This window comes from Peromyscus maniculatus, chromosome 1 (genome assembly GCF_049852395.1).
Source record: "Peromyscus maniculatus bairdii isolate BWxNUB_F1_BW_parent chromosome 1, HU_Pman_BW_mat_3.1, whole genome shotgun sequence".
Lineage (NCBI taxonomy): Eukaryota > Metazoa > Chordata > Mammalia > Rodentia > Cricetidae > Peromyscus > Peromyscus maniculatus.
The window spans coordinates 55,501,810-55,517,194 of record NC_134852.1 but is presented as its reverse complement, the minus strand read 5'-3'; the positions used below and the strand labels follow the sequence as shown (position 1 = coordinate 55,517,194).

Below are 15,385 nucleotides of genomic sequence, written 5' to 3'. Positions count from 1 at the left end.
GATCTCTGACTTCAAGGCCAATGTGGTCTACAGAGTGAGTTCCAGGACAGCCAGGTCTACACAGAGAAGCCCAGTCTCAAAAAACAAAAACAAAAGACAAAACAACCAACCAACCAAACAAAAGAAAATGGGGCTGAGCAAGCCATGGAGAATAAGAGGGTAAGCAGCATCCCTCCATGACCTCTGATTCCAGGTTACTGCCTTGAGTTCCTGCCTTGGTTTCCCTGGTGATGGACTGTATGTGACCCACAAGCCATATAAACTCTTTCCATCACAAGTTACTTTTGGTCATTGCCTTAGCAACTTTTCTATTGTTGTGACAAAACATCGTGATCAAGACAACTTATAGAAGAAAGCATTTAATTGGGGGCTGGTTTACAGTTCAGAGGGTGAGTCCACCATGGCAGGGGGCATGGCAGCAGGCTGACAGGCATGGTGCTGGAGCAGTAGCCGAGAGCTTACATGTTAAGATAACAACCACGAGGCAGAGAGAGAGAGGTCAAGATGGAGATTGAGAGCGAGGGAGGAGGAGAGGGAGAAAGGGAGAAAGAGAGAGAGAGAAAGAGAGTACTCACTGGATGTGGTGTGTGGGCTTTTGAAATCTCAAAGCCAACCCTAGTGACATACCTCTTCCAACGAAGCCACATCTCCTAACACTCCTCAAACAGTTCCAGCAACTGTGGACCAAGCATTCAAATGTGTGAGCTTATGGGACCGTTTCCATTCCAGCCACCCAAGTCGTGACGTTTATTACAGCAGCAGCAAACATGATAATTCTCTCCCCCACTCCTCCCAGGTCTACCCTGCCTTCTCTATGCACCCACCTTTGTGTTCTCTTAGGTTTTTTTTAATCTACCAATCTATTTTTTCTGATCATATACCCTTGGGTGTGCGGCCTTTCACGGCAGCATGGCCAACTTACTAGGCCTGAACCCTTAAGGAAAACCCACTCTCCCTCTCCCAGCAGCTATCAATTGCCAATGGTTCCTTGGCTAGGGCAGGACTTTGTGCTGATCTCCCTTCTCCATGCTGGGATGTGGTCTAGCCTGAGCTTGTGCAGTTGCTGTCACTGTTACGATTGCTGTGCTACGAGTCTACACGTGTGAGCAGGGGCTGTGTCTGGAAAACAACTTCCCTGTAGTCATCTGCCATGTCTGCCTCTTACAATCCTTCTCTCTCCTCTTTTGCAGTGGTCTGTGAGCCCTGGAGGAAGAGGATGTGGTACAGATGTCCCAAGTGCAAAGGAATTTGTCCGAAAAATGACACATGCTGCCTAAACACAGGCAGTTTAGAGTGCTGGTTTAGGAGGCTTCACCACAAACTGTCTTTGTTTTCCCAAGCCTGGTTTGACTGTGAAGGTAAAATTCTCCTCTCTGTCCTTAGGACTGGGTCACTGTTGGCTATTGGAAGTCCCTGCAGTCCTGTTTCAACTGCAGTGGCAGGTCTGCTTTAATGTGACCCTCCCACATTACAGGCTAGTTGGCTGTGGGGACACTTGGAGGAGTGAGGACCAGAGGGTCCTCCCATGCAAGTGACTTGGAGGTGTCTTTCCACCATGGCTCCCAGCCTCAGGACTGGGGGAGAGGGGTGCTGTAGGGAGGGAGTATCACCAGGGCCCCCCGACAGTCTGAAGTACTCCTAATCACACTAACATTCTCTGTTGACCTGGGGGTCTCTGAAGAAATGGTGTGCATGGCTGCTCCTGAGAGGAATTTCACCTCCTCATGAGCCCCCTCAGCAGTGGACGTTATTACCAGAAAGAGGAGCAGCTGTACCCACTGCTCCCTGAGGAAGAGTTTGCCTACCTTCACCTAGCCAGTGCCTTCACCTGAAACTCAGGGGTCTTTCCAACCCAAGTGACCAAGTGGCAGAGATGAATAGAACATCACCCTATCTGTCTGGCACACTGCCAATACCCTTCAAACTCTGATGATCTGGGCTATTCCATCCTTCCAAAATACCAAGATGAGGAGCAAGCACCAGGGTGTTCAGGGGTTCCCCAGGACCCCCTCACCACACTCCTGTCTGCCAGGCAGGGTGTGGGTCAGCTGGCAGGCTGTATCACCTGCTGTGCAACCTGCTGAGGACTCAGGAGGCTTGTCCTTTTCTTCTGGGCACCCGAACCCACACGAAGAGATCTAACTCCACAACTACTTTTTTCCTCACAGAAGAGCAACTCTAGTCCTGTTGGCTACTCAAAGTCCCTGCAGTCCCGGTTCAACTCTAATGGCAGGTCGGCTCTAAGGCCCCCCTCAAGCAGTGTGGACTAGCTGTCCTGTCCCCTCCCTGAGTTCTTTCCACATGCACAGAAGCAGGAGTGAGAGGTGAAGGAGAGGTTGGGACTGAGAGCCTGTGCTCTGCCTCCTCCCAGACTTTGGGGGCTCTGAGGTCGGGCTCAGCTTCTTGCATGAATTCTCCAGGGTGTGGAACAGTCAGAGCCTCTTCATCCTCTCAGGTGTCGGCAACAGGAGAAAGGGGTTTGTCAGAAAAATTTCAAACTCAGCTGCCAAAGAAGGCATTGTGCAATTCTCGACTTTTCCAGGTTTACATTTGAAATGTCGGTTGTGGGAAAGAAAATCCAGGCTCACACTTCGAGAACATGTATTTAGACCCAAGTTCCTTGTTGGTGGAGTCCTTGCAAACTTTCAGGCAATGGTCTAACACTATGGAGTAATCTATGGGAAATGCAGGTTGGGCCCATTTACAGTAATTTAGTGTTGGGTCTGATGTGGGTTGTTCCTGCATGTGCTGGAGAGATGCAATGCACTGTGGATCAACCTGTGTTTATTCATTGTGGGCCAGACTCAGAACCATCCAAACTGGCATGCTTCTCTCAAACATTTGGAGTCCTTTAAAATCCTCTTCCAGTTTTACCTTTAAGTAAATAAGCTTGCAGAATGCACAGATGAGTGCATTTTTATATTTATTCACCACCTGCTTAAGGAACCAAGAGGAATGTCTGGATGATAACAAGACAAAACAGACAGTGGTCTTCTCGCGAGATCCCATTCCATGGAGACACATTAGGAACAAACAAGGGGCAACTTTGTGTGACAGTAAATGAACAATAAAGAAAAACGTCCCTGGACACACCTGTCACACCCCATGCCCCAGGCTCAGGGCTCTTCTTGGAATAGGGGCAGAAAGAATGTAAGAGGTAGAGGTGGTGGATGACTTTAAGGACAGAGTGTTTTCCAGACACAGCAGGACACCGCACAGGTGAGCTCACGGGGATTGTGACAGCATGAATAAGACCTGGGCAAGCTCAAAGCACACAAGATCCCAGCATGGAGGGGGCGAGGTGGACACAAAATCCCACCCCAGCTGAGAAGTTATTGGCATTGGATAGTTGGTAGGAGAGGAAGAGTCAACTTTCTTTAATGGTATGACCTCTTGTTGACCAACCTCTAGGGCAGACCCCATGGCCAAGACTAGTTGGCTCATTCAAACTGGACTTGATGAAGGGAAAAAAAGAAGAAAGCTTTAAGTTGGACTGGAAGGGAGATGAGAGTGGAGTTGGGGATGAGGAATGAATACGATTAAAATACATTGGATAAAATCCTCAAAGAATTAGTTAAATTATTATTAATAAAGAAAAAGTTTGTGTGAAGAGCTCTTCTTAATGTCTAGGAAAGAACTCACTTGTCTTCTAATATTTCTATCAAAGAAGAGAGCAGGGACTGGAGAGATGGTTCAGCAGTTAATTGAATCTGGGTTCAATTTCCAGCTCTCACATGTTGCCTCACAACCATCTCTAACACCAGTTCCAGGGGAACTGACATGCTCTTCTGACCTTCACAGGCACTAGGCATGCATGTGGTGCATGCAATACATCCAGGCAAAATACACATAAAACAAAACCAAAGTAAAAGAGGAGGAGAAGGGTGGATTGAAAGAGTGGACACGTGGGAAGTGAATTTTGAGTCTAGAATTGCTGAGGAGGTCAGTACATAATCACTGGCAACAAATGTCTGTCCCAAGGAAGAGGGGGCTGCTTTTATATGCAGTCTTCGGTGAAGCACCTCCCCAAGCAGGTCCACAACCAGGGTGTGTGGGAGGTTGTAGCTGCTGCCCACTGCCTACTGTTAGAACAATGTGAGCCAAGCCAGCCGGACCCCAGGCCACTAAAGAATCCCTTTCCCAAGGGATGGAAGTCATGTAAGGAGTAGCCAAATGTGGCTTGGCAGTGCCTTGGCTAAGGACCAAGAGACTAAAGAGACATCATTTGACAGTTTTTCCATTACAGCTCTCATGTCATAGTGCCCAAAACAACTAAAACAAAGGACAAACCTAGAAAGAGGCTTCATTCCCAACAGCTCTAATCTAGGACGATTCTCAAACATGGTGCCCACCCTGGCCTGACCTGCTTCATCCTGCATCACTTTTACCCACATCCTCCACCACCATACTGCCCTCTTTGTAGTCCAACAAAAAGCTCTTCACTTCCATTCTCTTTGGCTGTTATCCCTTCTTCCTGGCTATTAGGTACCGTCTTCCAGCTTACAGTTTCTCTACATCAGCTTGTTTCTCCATTGAAATATTAACATTCCTCTTCTGGTAACAAACAATTTCAGGCAAAAACATAAAACAAAAAACAAACAAACAAAAACAAAACAAAACAAAAAAAACAACAACAAAAATAAAACAAACCCCGAGCTATTTCTTTCTGGGTGGGTCTTTTGGCCTTACTACTGTCCTCAGGCTTCCAGCCCCGGGTCCCTTAGAACAGAGGAACAAATGTGATGCCCTCATCATATCCACCATCTTGTAGCTATCGATACCCCTTCCTTCTCTAGGGAAGTCAGCGTATTTAATTTTTTCTGTTGAATAAAGGGGTGGGGATACAAATTGAGCTGTAGTTCCCTGATTGCCTGAATGGATTTTCTTCACAAGACAAATGCATGGAGCAAAACCTGGTGTTGCTTTTCTAGCTCCAACCGCTGTTTCCTGGTACTACCTCCCAGCATTCCTCTGTTGCGCCCTGCACTTCCTGCCTGAACCCACTGTTAGCATAATTTCACAGCCAGTGGGCCTTCCTCGTGCTTGCTTGTGGTGTGTTATTTCTTCACAACTTTGAAGTAAATCCTGTACTGCTGTTTCGTGTTCCTGGTTTATCACAGTATCTGAATTTAATATGTTCCCTTATTTTCCATAGCAACTGCTCAAGAATAAATACACTTGCGTCTGGAGAAGTCTGCTCCCAGTGTTGAGTTTACCTATGTGGATGTTAAATGTCAGTTTCCACCTTCCTTTCTCCTGTTTCCTAGGCCCAGCTTAATTCTGAACTATGCTTTGAAAGGACTTTAGCTCAGCCTTTGGAGTTGCCGGGCACCTCCATGATTCAGTACATATTCAGATTTCTTTTTGCAATATTAACATCCCTCCCTTAGAAATTGGCACTACATGATTGGATGGAAAGTACTCATTGTGATTATTCCCAGTTAGGATGGGGAAGACTCTGAAAGCCCAACTTGCTACATTCCTGAAAATGGCCAGATTGTGCAATCTGGGAAAAGCAGACCTGTGTGTGAAGAGAAATCTTTATGTTCTGAAAGATAAATTACGGCCAAGTGGGATTATGCAAGATGAAACAGGGGATTGCTCCACTAACTGAGTGACAGTATATATAGATAGCCTCAGCCACATCTCCTCAACAAGTGACACAAGCCACTCACCAGGAGTCTCGGCAAGAACTGACAGCCCAGGGTGAGTTGTCAGAACTTTCCAACATTTGCTCTTTGCAGATTCTTTTCCCCGCCAGCATTCACTTGTTGTGTTTTCCTGCTCTGTCTCTTTCCTGAATCTACTAGATGAATTAGAATTCACTGGAGGCGATACTTTTATCATGGAGATTTGTTGTATGCTTCTGTGTGAATTCAGGGGAGGGTGGAGTCAGCCCTCTACAGATAGAATGCAGAGGTCTATGATGGTTATAAGGCCCCTACACGCCTCTCTGGAAACTTCCTATACAGTTGGGTTTTGGCTGGCAAGATTAGAATGCTATGTGCTTTATGCTAATGGTCTATTTGCAAACTCTCAGTCAGTGGCAGTCTAATGAAATGTGGAAATGGGGAGCTAGATAGCGCCCTGGAATCCACTTATATCATCTACCTCTACACGTGTGTGGGTTTATGTATAAAATCCAGAGGGATTGGTTATTGTCATGAAAGGACAGCTCAACATTACAGACGCATCCACCGCCCCAAGAAATGGCATATTCATCCTTGTGTTTTTCTGGCCCTACAGCAGGATGAAGCTATCCATTGCCATCAGTTTTTGCTTCTTGGTCCTGGGAGTTGACAGCCAAAGATGGTTCCAGTTCATGAAAGAGGCTGGTCAAGGTAAGGGCAAAGGATGGGGACAGGTGGTTGCATTTGTGAGTTCCAAGTATTTACCAGAGCAGGGACCACATAATTAAGGGATAACGTGCTTGTGAAGTCTCCATGGATAGACAAGCTGCGTTGCTCTTCCCATGTAGTTCTGAACTCTTCTGGTCAGTGTTTACCCTTTTCTGTGAGGATCCCAAGCCTGAGAACACGTAATGTTTGTACAACAGCTTTCCCACAGGAATGTAGGAACAGTCTGTACTTGAAAGTTGCAGATTCGCCAACAAAAGAGGGGATCTGCTGCCCCCTTGTGGCAGCTCACGTCTATGTCTGGTGACTGTGAATTGAAGTACATCCCAAGGGTAGAGTGTTCTAGGCCAGGCACAGGAGAACCAGTGCAGTCCCCAGTCCACAGTGACAGCAGCCAAGGCTAACTGAACTCTTCACACAATGAAAAGGCGTTGTCCAATATGTGTGGAAATGAATTAGTTTTTAAATTAATCTTGTGGTGTAGTGCCACACCTATCTTTTAAGGAAACCGAGGCACAAAGCATAATAAGCTATCTAACAACAACAAAAACCTCTGGAAGAACAGAGGTTAGCCCAGGTTGGCCAGCTCCTCATAATCCAAAACACAGCTCCCTGGACAGAGAGAGGACTTCATGAGCACACACTCACTGTTGACCTGAGAAGCGGCAGGTCATGGGTTGGGGAAGGCAGTTGTCTGTGAAGGACACTCCAGATCCCCTGCCACCCACAGAAGACTGTGACTTGCTTACCTGGAATATAGGTCTTCTGGGGCTGAGACATGGACAAGAAACTGTCACCAAGGAAAGTACATCCCGCCAGCCACAGCACAATAAAAATTAAACGAACCTAGATATTGGGCTTTCCCTTTTCTCCTAACTTGTCACTTTTGAAGATATTTCCCATCTAATGTTAGCTGGATCTGTCCTTCAGTGCACAGCTCACCACAGCTGTCCTTGGTTTACACCTTCTGCTGTTTGTGGCACCTTCCTGAGAAGCAGATAAATGAGATGATAAACTGAGCATCTTCCATGAACATCCCACGTGCATTTTCTCAGGTTTTCTGCATAACCACCAAGGTGGCTTATACCCTTCCCTGTTCTTGGAGAGGATGTAGACGTTTCAAACCTAGTGTGCCCATTGCCACCTAGAGTCTCTCATCATCCAGCTTGTTTCTGTCTGTATCAGAGAACTCACTGTTGTCTCTGCTGATGGAGAGCTGAGAACAGCTCACATTGCAATAGATCCTGGACATTCTGTGGGGTCAGAGCACTCACTCTGCCTGGAGAGCAGTTTCTCCCATGGCCTGTGCTAGGAGAGAGCTGTGGCTGCAGTGGTGATTGTAGCACTTGGGAGGCTGAGGCAGAAGGATTGTGAGTTTCAGGCTGTCTAGGGTTATATAGAGATGCATGCTCTCTCTAAAGGAAGAGAACATAAGAGAAAGGAAAGAAATGGAAGAAAAAGAGAGAGGAGTGGAGGAAAGGAAGAGGACTCATGTCTCACACCATAGACAGAAGTTTCCCTGGGCCATTTCAGAGAGAGCTTCATCATCACATGATGAAACATCCCCTAGAGAGCATCTCTCCTTTATACTTTTGGAGCAGCCAAAGACCAACATCAACAGAGTTAAGTCAGGAATCCCTTAGAATAAAACTTGCTCCAAAAGTACTTCTCCTTGCAAGGCATGGGGAAGTAAGAACTATTCTTTTCAAGCCAGCAACAGTTCTGTGGTTTGTGAAAGGCCAAAGTCAATGGGATGAGTTGGACAGAAGTTTTAACCCACTCTTTTGCCTAAATGCAATCTTCCTCATCATTCTCCTAACCCTCCAGGGACTAGAGACATGTGGCGGGCTTACTCTGACATGAAGGAGGCCAACTGGAAAAACTCAGACAAATACTTCCATGCTAGAGGGAACTATGATGCTGCCCAAAGGGGACCAGGAGGAGCCTGGGCTGCTAAAGTGATCAGGTAACAGAGGTCTCGGTAAGCAGAGCTTGACTGCTCTGCACAGTCAGGAGGGGCTCTCCTCTGCATCCTGTGCACACTGCCCATTAACTGTCCTCTTTTCTGTGCATAGTACTGGGAGTGGTTGGCAATGATGCATGATGCCCCACCCTCTCTCCCCTGGTGCTGCTCATCCATCATGAGGGTGACTTCCTGGGTCGAGCAGATGTTTATTCAGGCAGGATCAGTATCATCCTCTCCTTCCCTGGTGTTCCTGGGCTCCTCTTAGGGCCATCTCTGGAAGAAGGGAGTCCAGAGGGTGGGGCCATTGCCATCAGCTTGATTATGGGTCTTCTTGTCTGTCTTGATTACAGTGATGCCAGAGAGGGTATTCAGAGGTTCACAGGACGTGGAGCAGAGGACTCAAGAGCTGACCAGTTTGCCAACGAATGGGGTCGGAGTGGTAGAGACCCCAACTACTTCCGACCCGCTGGCCTGCCTAATAAATACTGAGTTTTCTCTTCATGTTGTTCCCAGCCAAGCAGACTCAAGGAAAGAGGCAATTACTGAATTGCATTAGTTCCTAAACTCTGGATCCCTAAGCACCCCAAAATGTTGAATAAATACTTGTGAAATGTAGCTTGTCACTGTCATTTGAAATAGCACAGGGCAGTCATATTGAGGATTGTGGGCCATGGGAATGATCAAGAAACACCACTGTTTTTTTTTTAAAGAAAGATATGAAAAGATTAGAATTGGAGTATAACTCTATATGTCTATACATGGACCAAAACATATATTATGTATCTCCCTCAAACACAGGCAGATAGCAAGAAAGCATTGTGTACTATTTTGGTTATAAAGTTAAAAACTAGATAAAAACCAACACATTCTGGGCTAAGGATATAGCCTAATAACAGAGTGATTGCCTAGCATGTGTGAGGCCCTTCCAACCCCATGTCCTTCCTATAAAAAAAATTAATAAATTCTTGCTTAGTAAAATATAACTCACAAAGACTGAAGATGAAATCAAAGCCATCCTGTAATTGTTTTAATAGACTTGATGCTTCCCACAAAGAAAGCCTCAGATCTAGATGTTTTTATAGATAATGTTAACCCCCCAAAAAGACAAGTCACTCCTATTTTGTAAAATTAATTCTGGAGAGAAGACAACATATTCTGCAATATGTCTCTGGAATAGAAAAGCTTTGGCATCTCCCTCCCACAGCCTATAAGAAATTATCAAAAAGCAAAAGTATGCTGACCTATGATGGACTGACTCCAGCAGTGACCAGCTCCAGGCCCCAGGTATAGCCTGGGGCTGCTCCCTTTACACAATCCCTGAAGATTCTCCAATCCTGGAAACTGGGGCTCAGATATCCCATGTTGTTCCTTTACCAAACCATAACCTTCCCCGGGTCACGCTGGCTCAGGTAGTCCTTTTTTATCTGGGCAGCTGTGTCCTCTGTCATTAGCTGCCTCCTCCAATTCTGGTCTCCTGTTGGTCCCTTCCTTGCTTCGGTGGCCTAGTCCCAGGAGTTCTTCCATCTCTCACCCACTCCTTTGCTGAGGTGTAAACTAGTTTGTATTAATAATATACATATAAATTCTTGCTTGCTAAGGCCAGGCTGCAGGCCTTAACATAGGCAGAAGAAGACAGAGAGGCCCCAGCAGAGGGGTCCAGTTTCACCTTGTCCAGTAGAATCTTTTGGAAGGCAGCAGAGGACAGGGTTTCCTGATCAGCCATGGTCTGCAGCTCCCATGTGCAGGTGCAGGAGGCCTCCACGGCATTGATAAGCAGGGAGCAAAAAGCCTCCACTTTGCAGCACACACAATGCATGGATGGTAGCCCCACCAGGAGAGCAGACACTATCCTTGAGCTGCCAAGTATGCTGTTCTGAGTCTAGTAGCATTTTGGCTGACACCAACAGGGCCTGGGCCCCAAGGCAGACTGTCAGGCCCCTTGAAAGCCCCATTTTCACATCACCATCAGCCAGAGCATCCAGGGCTTGAAAGCATAGGCAGGGCCGCTGCCACTGAGTGCTGTGACAACTGAGCCCTGTGACAGCATTGGTCAAATCTCCCTCCACTTTTGTTCAGAAGTCCACACTGCCCATGAGCCACTCTCTGAGCTGGCCATCCTCCACCTGAATATAAGTGCATGTGGCATGCACAGTACCCTCCTCCTGCACATCAACTGGGGTGTCAGCCACACAGTGGATGACTTTGGAAGCTGTCAGCTTCTTTTCAATGGAGTTGATGATAGCGTCTGCCACAGAGAGCACCGTGATGTGCCCGACCTCAATGTCAGCACCAACCTCATCAGGATGAACGGGTGATATATGGCTTCACAGCCAGGAAGAGCACACCACTGTGACACACTGTCTCTTTTTTGTGGGGTGTCAGGTTCACCCCATCCTCCAGAGGGCAGAGACTGTGGCTTGGTCCACGGCCGGGGAGCTGGACATTATCTCATGAGCAATCAGAACACTGGCTGCTATGAAGTCCTCTGCTTTTTTTTCTCTTTCTCTCTCTCTTTTTTTATAGCGGGGTATGTAGTCCAGGTTAGCTTTGAGCTTTTAATCCTCCACTCAAGCTTTTCAATTGCTGGGATTATGCATAAGAATCAACATCCCAAGTTCTTTTTCTTTTCTTTTTTTTTAAAAGAGAGTGGCTTGATATGTTGCCCAGACAGACTTTAACTTCCAGGCTCATGGCATGCTCCCATGTCAACCCCCTCAAGCTCACACCACCTGGCTGACTCAGTTCTTCACTTTCTTCTCTCCTTGCTTGAAGTTTCTGCCCTTGGATTTTCTAGCTCAAAAACATACCAACTATCCCAATAGCAGGCCCTTACCCACAGAAAGGCCAGCCTAAGGGTCAGCCAGGAAGGGAACATCACTTACAACTGGGGACCTCCATTTGTCCTCAGGCTCCAGCCCAAAACAGGGTGGATTCTAGACCTCCACTTCTTCAGTTTTCTTTGGAGATGAGACCTATGGGGCCTTCACTCTGCCTGGTTCCAAGGTCAGCTGGCTTAGCCATGGCCCCCTTCCTGTGATCCATTCACAGGTGGTTGCCTGTCCTTTCTGTGGGGACCAGCTGGTCCCAGACATCCTGTGCCTCCTTCCAGGCACTTAATCCTCTACCAGTGATCCCACTAGGCATTCGGGAAAAGGACATCTCAGGTAGCCGATGAAACTCCAGCTTGTTCCTGAACTGACTCACCAAACACTGGTACTGCTTGTCCTTTCCTCTCATTTGATAAAAACAAAACTTTCCCTCCCCCAAAATATTTCAAAGCTGTGTCTCCTTGCTCTTTCCTCACTCCCTGCTCTAGATTAGGAGGGAATCTCACCTGCAGCTCAGCAGATCCACAACCTAAATCCTATGTCCCCATAGCACTCTGTCCAGGCCTTCTTGAAAATCAGTTTGTCCATGTCAGCGTTTATAATGAGTGAATCTCACCTCCTGCTCTGACACTAGGTAATCGCTGAAAGCCTTGATTGACAGCTCCTCTTCCTGTCTAGGTGACCATGGGCCACCAGGTAACCACTATACTCAATTCTTTATTTTTTTATTCCATTGGATTCTTAAATTTCAATTATCACCTCCCTGGCAGCTTGGGGCATAGACAGCTTAAATCACACATCCAAGTCACACAGCTAGTTTAAAGATATAACCAACCTTAATGATTTGCTATAACTAGCAATTGTATTGAAGTTGGCATTTTGTAAGCCACTTTCCTAGGCTGGCAGTGTATCTCAGCAGCTGAGAAATAAAGTAGACAGACAAAGAGCTTGGTGCATCTAGATTTATTCCTGCCCCGAATGCCTGATGGAGCTGTGGTTGTAAAGATAAAATTTTGTCTTAATGAAATAAAGTTAACAGACATAAGAGCATAGTGTCCATCGATTTTTTTCCCTGAGATATCCCACGCCGGATGTAGCGTCTTCCCTGGGCTCTGGGCAATCTATATCTGGCACCTGAACAGGATACTCATAAGGACCAGGGTTTAAGCTACGTTTTGGATCTCACCACAGGTGATACAGACCTGGGTATCTTCATACCTTGTGAGTGGTGAGTAAAACTGCATAGATAGAATTGGCTTAGAAAAATAAAAGGAATTGACTAGAGAAAGTTGTATAGAAAAAAATTGAGCCGGGCGGTGGTGGCGCACGCCTTTAATCCCAGCACTCGGGAGGCAGAGCCAGGCGGATCTCTGTGAGTTCGAGGCCAGCCTGGGCTACCAAGTGAGTTCCAGGAAAGGCGCAAAGCTACACAGAGAAACCCTGTCTCGAAAAAACCAAAAAAAAAAAAAAAAAAAAAAAAAAAAAAACCAAAAAAAAAAAAAAAAAAGAAAAAAATTGAATGGACTAAAGAGCTCCGTGTATCTAGATTCATTCCCACACTGCTGGTAGTGTCCCTTCTGGGCCCCTGGGATAGTATAATATTAAGGCTGGACCTTTAATGTTATACAAAACCTGGCTCATGGGTGCCCAGATCCCAGGAGGGTAATCAACCAAACATATCCAGGATGAGAGGTGTCGCTAGGCCAAGGCTGCACAGAGATGAGGCAGTTTCCCTGGGGAGTTGTTAAGGTGACCCCTGAAGCTCCAGCTACCAACGGATCTCACCAAAGGTGTTGCAGACCGGTGGGACCCCGTGCCTCTTGAAGGTGAGTAATTTGAGTACCCTTTCCCTATTAAGAATCTTTCTTACACCATGGGCCAAAACAAGTCCAAACAAAAACAGCTTTTAATAAAAATTATAGGACACATGCAAAAGACAAAAGGCATTTCAGTCAGCTCTGATGGATTCACAACATGCCCCCATGGTTGGGCGTGTTTGCGCATGTCCGGCTGATGTAGACACTTCCGCCTAGCCAGTTCCAGGTCAAAATAGCCATTTCCGGGTCAAGGTGTCTCATGTGACCAGGACCCCGTGGCTTTGCATGGTTGCGTAAGAGCGCACATCACAACCATGTGATCTGCACATGCATGAAGTAGCTACGTCGACCTGTGTATGCGCGTGCACCACCCAGCCTTTATAAGCCGGTGCCATATTCCTGGCTTTCTCTTCTTCTTCTCCACACATGTCTCTTCCACAGTCCTGAGCGCTCGTCTGTCCCTTTATCTTAATAAAACTCTTGTTAGTGGATTCTGTCGTGTTTCATGGCATTTCCTCGAAGGGTAAGAGCGCCGCAAAATAACTAACAAGCTCCAGTCAGTTTACAGGCTTAGATAAGGAAAAGCCACTGACCCTATGGAATGACTTTACAGGCAGACTGTGGTAAATGATTGAGAATGTTACCTCTCCCTTCTAGGGAGAAATCCGCCATTATTTCTTTGTGGTCTTACATAGAGATTACACCACAAGACCTCCTGAGAACACATACTAAAATCAATGAGGTTTGCTATTTTCTCTGAGATGACAATCCATGTTTCAAACAATTTTCTTTTCTGCTAAAACTCACTGTAAAATTAAAGGATTAACTTGAGCTGTAAACTTTGAAACTGCTCTGCAGCTAGCTAGGAGCTTGGCTCCAGCAGCTTTCATTTAAATAACAATGCAAGCCTCACAGGCCGGCCAGAGCCAGTTTTAAAACTATGGCAACTCCTTGCTCTCCTATTGCTGTATTAAACAACAACAACAACAAAACAAAACAAAACAAAAAAACCCATCTTTTTCTCTATCTTTTTCTTTCTAAATGGACTATTTTCTATGAAGTTCTTAGTTAAAACCTTGGCCAAGAACTCTATCTATTATCAGATATGAAGGAAGGAATACCTTCCCACTATCTGAATTCTTACAGGTTTTCTCGGACATCCGGAGACATCTAGAGACCAAGAAATCCTACCCAAATAAATGTTTATTTCTTTTTAAATATCTGGCTTCCTTTTTCTCTTTGAATCTAACTCTCTGCCCTATGTGCCTCAGCTCAGTGTCTCCACCCCTCCCCACACCTTGCCATTACCTGCGACTGAACTTTATTCAGGCTGCAACTTTTTTTTTTTTTTTATTCTTGTTTTAATGGGTCTCAAAATTCTGTGACAGATTTTTGGTCAAGTTGTTTCCATTAAAAAGTACTGATTTTGAAAACTAATAACTTAAAACTGCCACATGTGGTTGCTGGGAATTGAACTCAGGACCTCTGGAAGAGCAGTTGGTGCTCTTAACCTCTGAGCCATCTCTCCAGCCCAGGGTGCAACTTTTACAAATGGATCCTTTTGAGGCTGGAGAGACAGCTCAGAGGTTAAGAACATTGTCTGCTCTTCAAAAAGACCCAGGTTCAATTCTCAGTACCCACATGGCAGCTCTCAACTGTCTGTCAGTGCCAGCTCCCCTGGAACTGTCTGTAACTTCAGTTCCAAGGGATACGATATTCCACACACAGATATACATGCAGACAGGACACCAATACACATAAAATAAAAATAAAAAAGAAACGGACCCTCTCCCTTTTTAAAAAATCCATATAACAATTATTTTGGGATTTTACTGTGCTTATCTTAATTCATGTCACATCATAAAGGATTTATTAAATTGTTACTCTCTTTACATGCTATATTTCTATATAAGAGTTCATGTTTCTGTATTAAAGTAACTTCAGAACAAACAGTATCATTAAGGCTAACTTTAACTCATGACTCCGCATGCTTGCATTTGTGAGTGCAGCCATGAAGCATACAGAGTAATCATGCAGGCTTTTGACAGATCATTTGTGTGGCTCTAACACCAAGCACAGCATCAGCAGCCCATCTGCGTCACATATCCAGTACTTTCCACTGGTCAGATGAGACAATGTATGAAGTAGGAGGGGAAGGAGTATACGTAGAGTGAGAGTTTAGAGCTGGTTCAGAAGGGTGGAAACTTCACAGAACTGGAAGAATAGCATTGCCCACATTGATAAGAGCATAGACACTGTTAATACAAAAAATGCCCCAATCTATTTGAAATGGCTAAATTCATCATTTAAAAAATATCACTGGGCTCATGTCAAGGGCCCTTTCACTGAGGAATGGATAAAGAAAAATATTTTTTATATACACAGGGGAATATTGCCCCACCATGAAAAGACGAAACT

At 45.7% G+C, this 15,385-nt stretch overlaps 1 protein-coding gene and 1 pseudogene across 1 annotated transcript; one reads left to right on the top strand and one right to left on the bottom strand.

The window, feature by feature from the left end:
* The first annotated feature begins 5,657 nt into the window (after positions 1-5,657).
* On the top strand, positions 5,658-8,937 carry LOC102915515 (serum amyloid A-3 protein-like). Its single transcript, XM_015986324.3, has 4 exons — positions 5,658-5,706; positions 6,247-6,341; positions 8,184-8,322; positions 8,673-8,937. Exons 2-4 carry the CDS (start codon positions 6,251-6,253, stop codon positions 8,809-8,811), a joined length of 369 nt encoding a protein of 122 aa, XP_015841810.3. The 5' UTR covers positions 5,658-5,706; positions 6,247-6,250; the 3' UTR covers positions 8,812-8,937.
* A 949-nt stretch (positions 8,938-9,886) lies between these two features.
* On the bottom strand, positions 9,887-10,766 carry LOC102915214 (pyrroline-5-carboxylate reductase 1, mitochondrial pseudogene; annotated as a pseudogene).
* Between the last annotated feature and the right edge of the window lie 4,619 nt (positions 10,767-15,385).

Bases quoted from the DNA above. Each gene is read 5' to 3' on its own strand.
- LOC102915515 (XM_015986324.3), top strand. From the start codon at position 6,251: ATGAAGCTATCCATTGCCATCAGTTTTTGCTTCTTGGTCCTGGGAGTT. The intron at 6,342-8,183 runs GTAAGGGCAAAG...CTAACCCTCCAG, and splicing joins CATGAAAGAGGCTGGTCAAG to GGACTAGAGACATGTGGCGG. The intron at 8,323-8,672 runs GTAACAGAGGTC...TCTTGATTACAG, and splicing joins TGGGCTGCTAAAGTGATCAG to TGATGCCAGAGAGGGTATTC.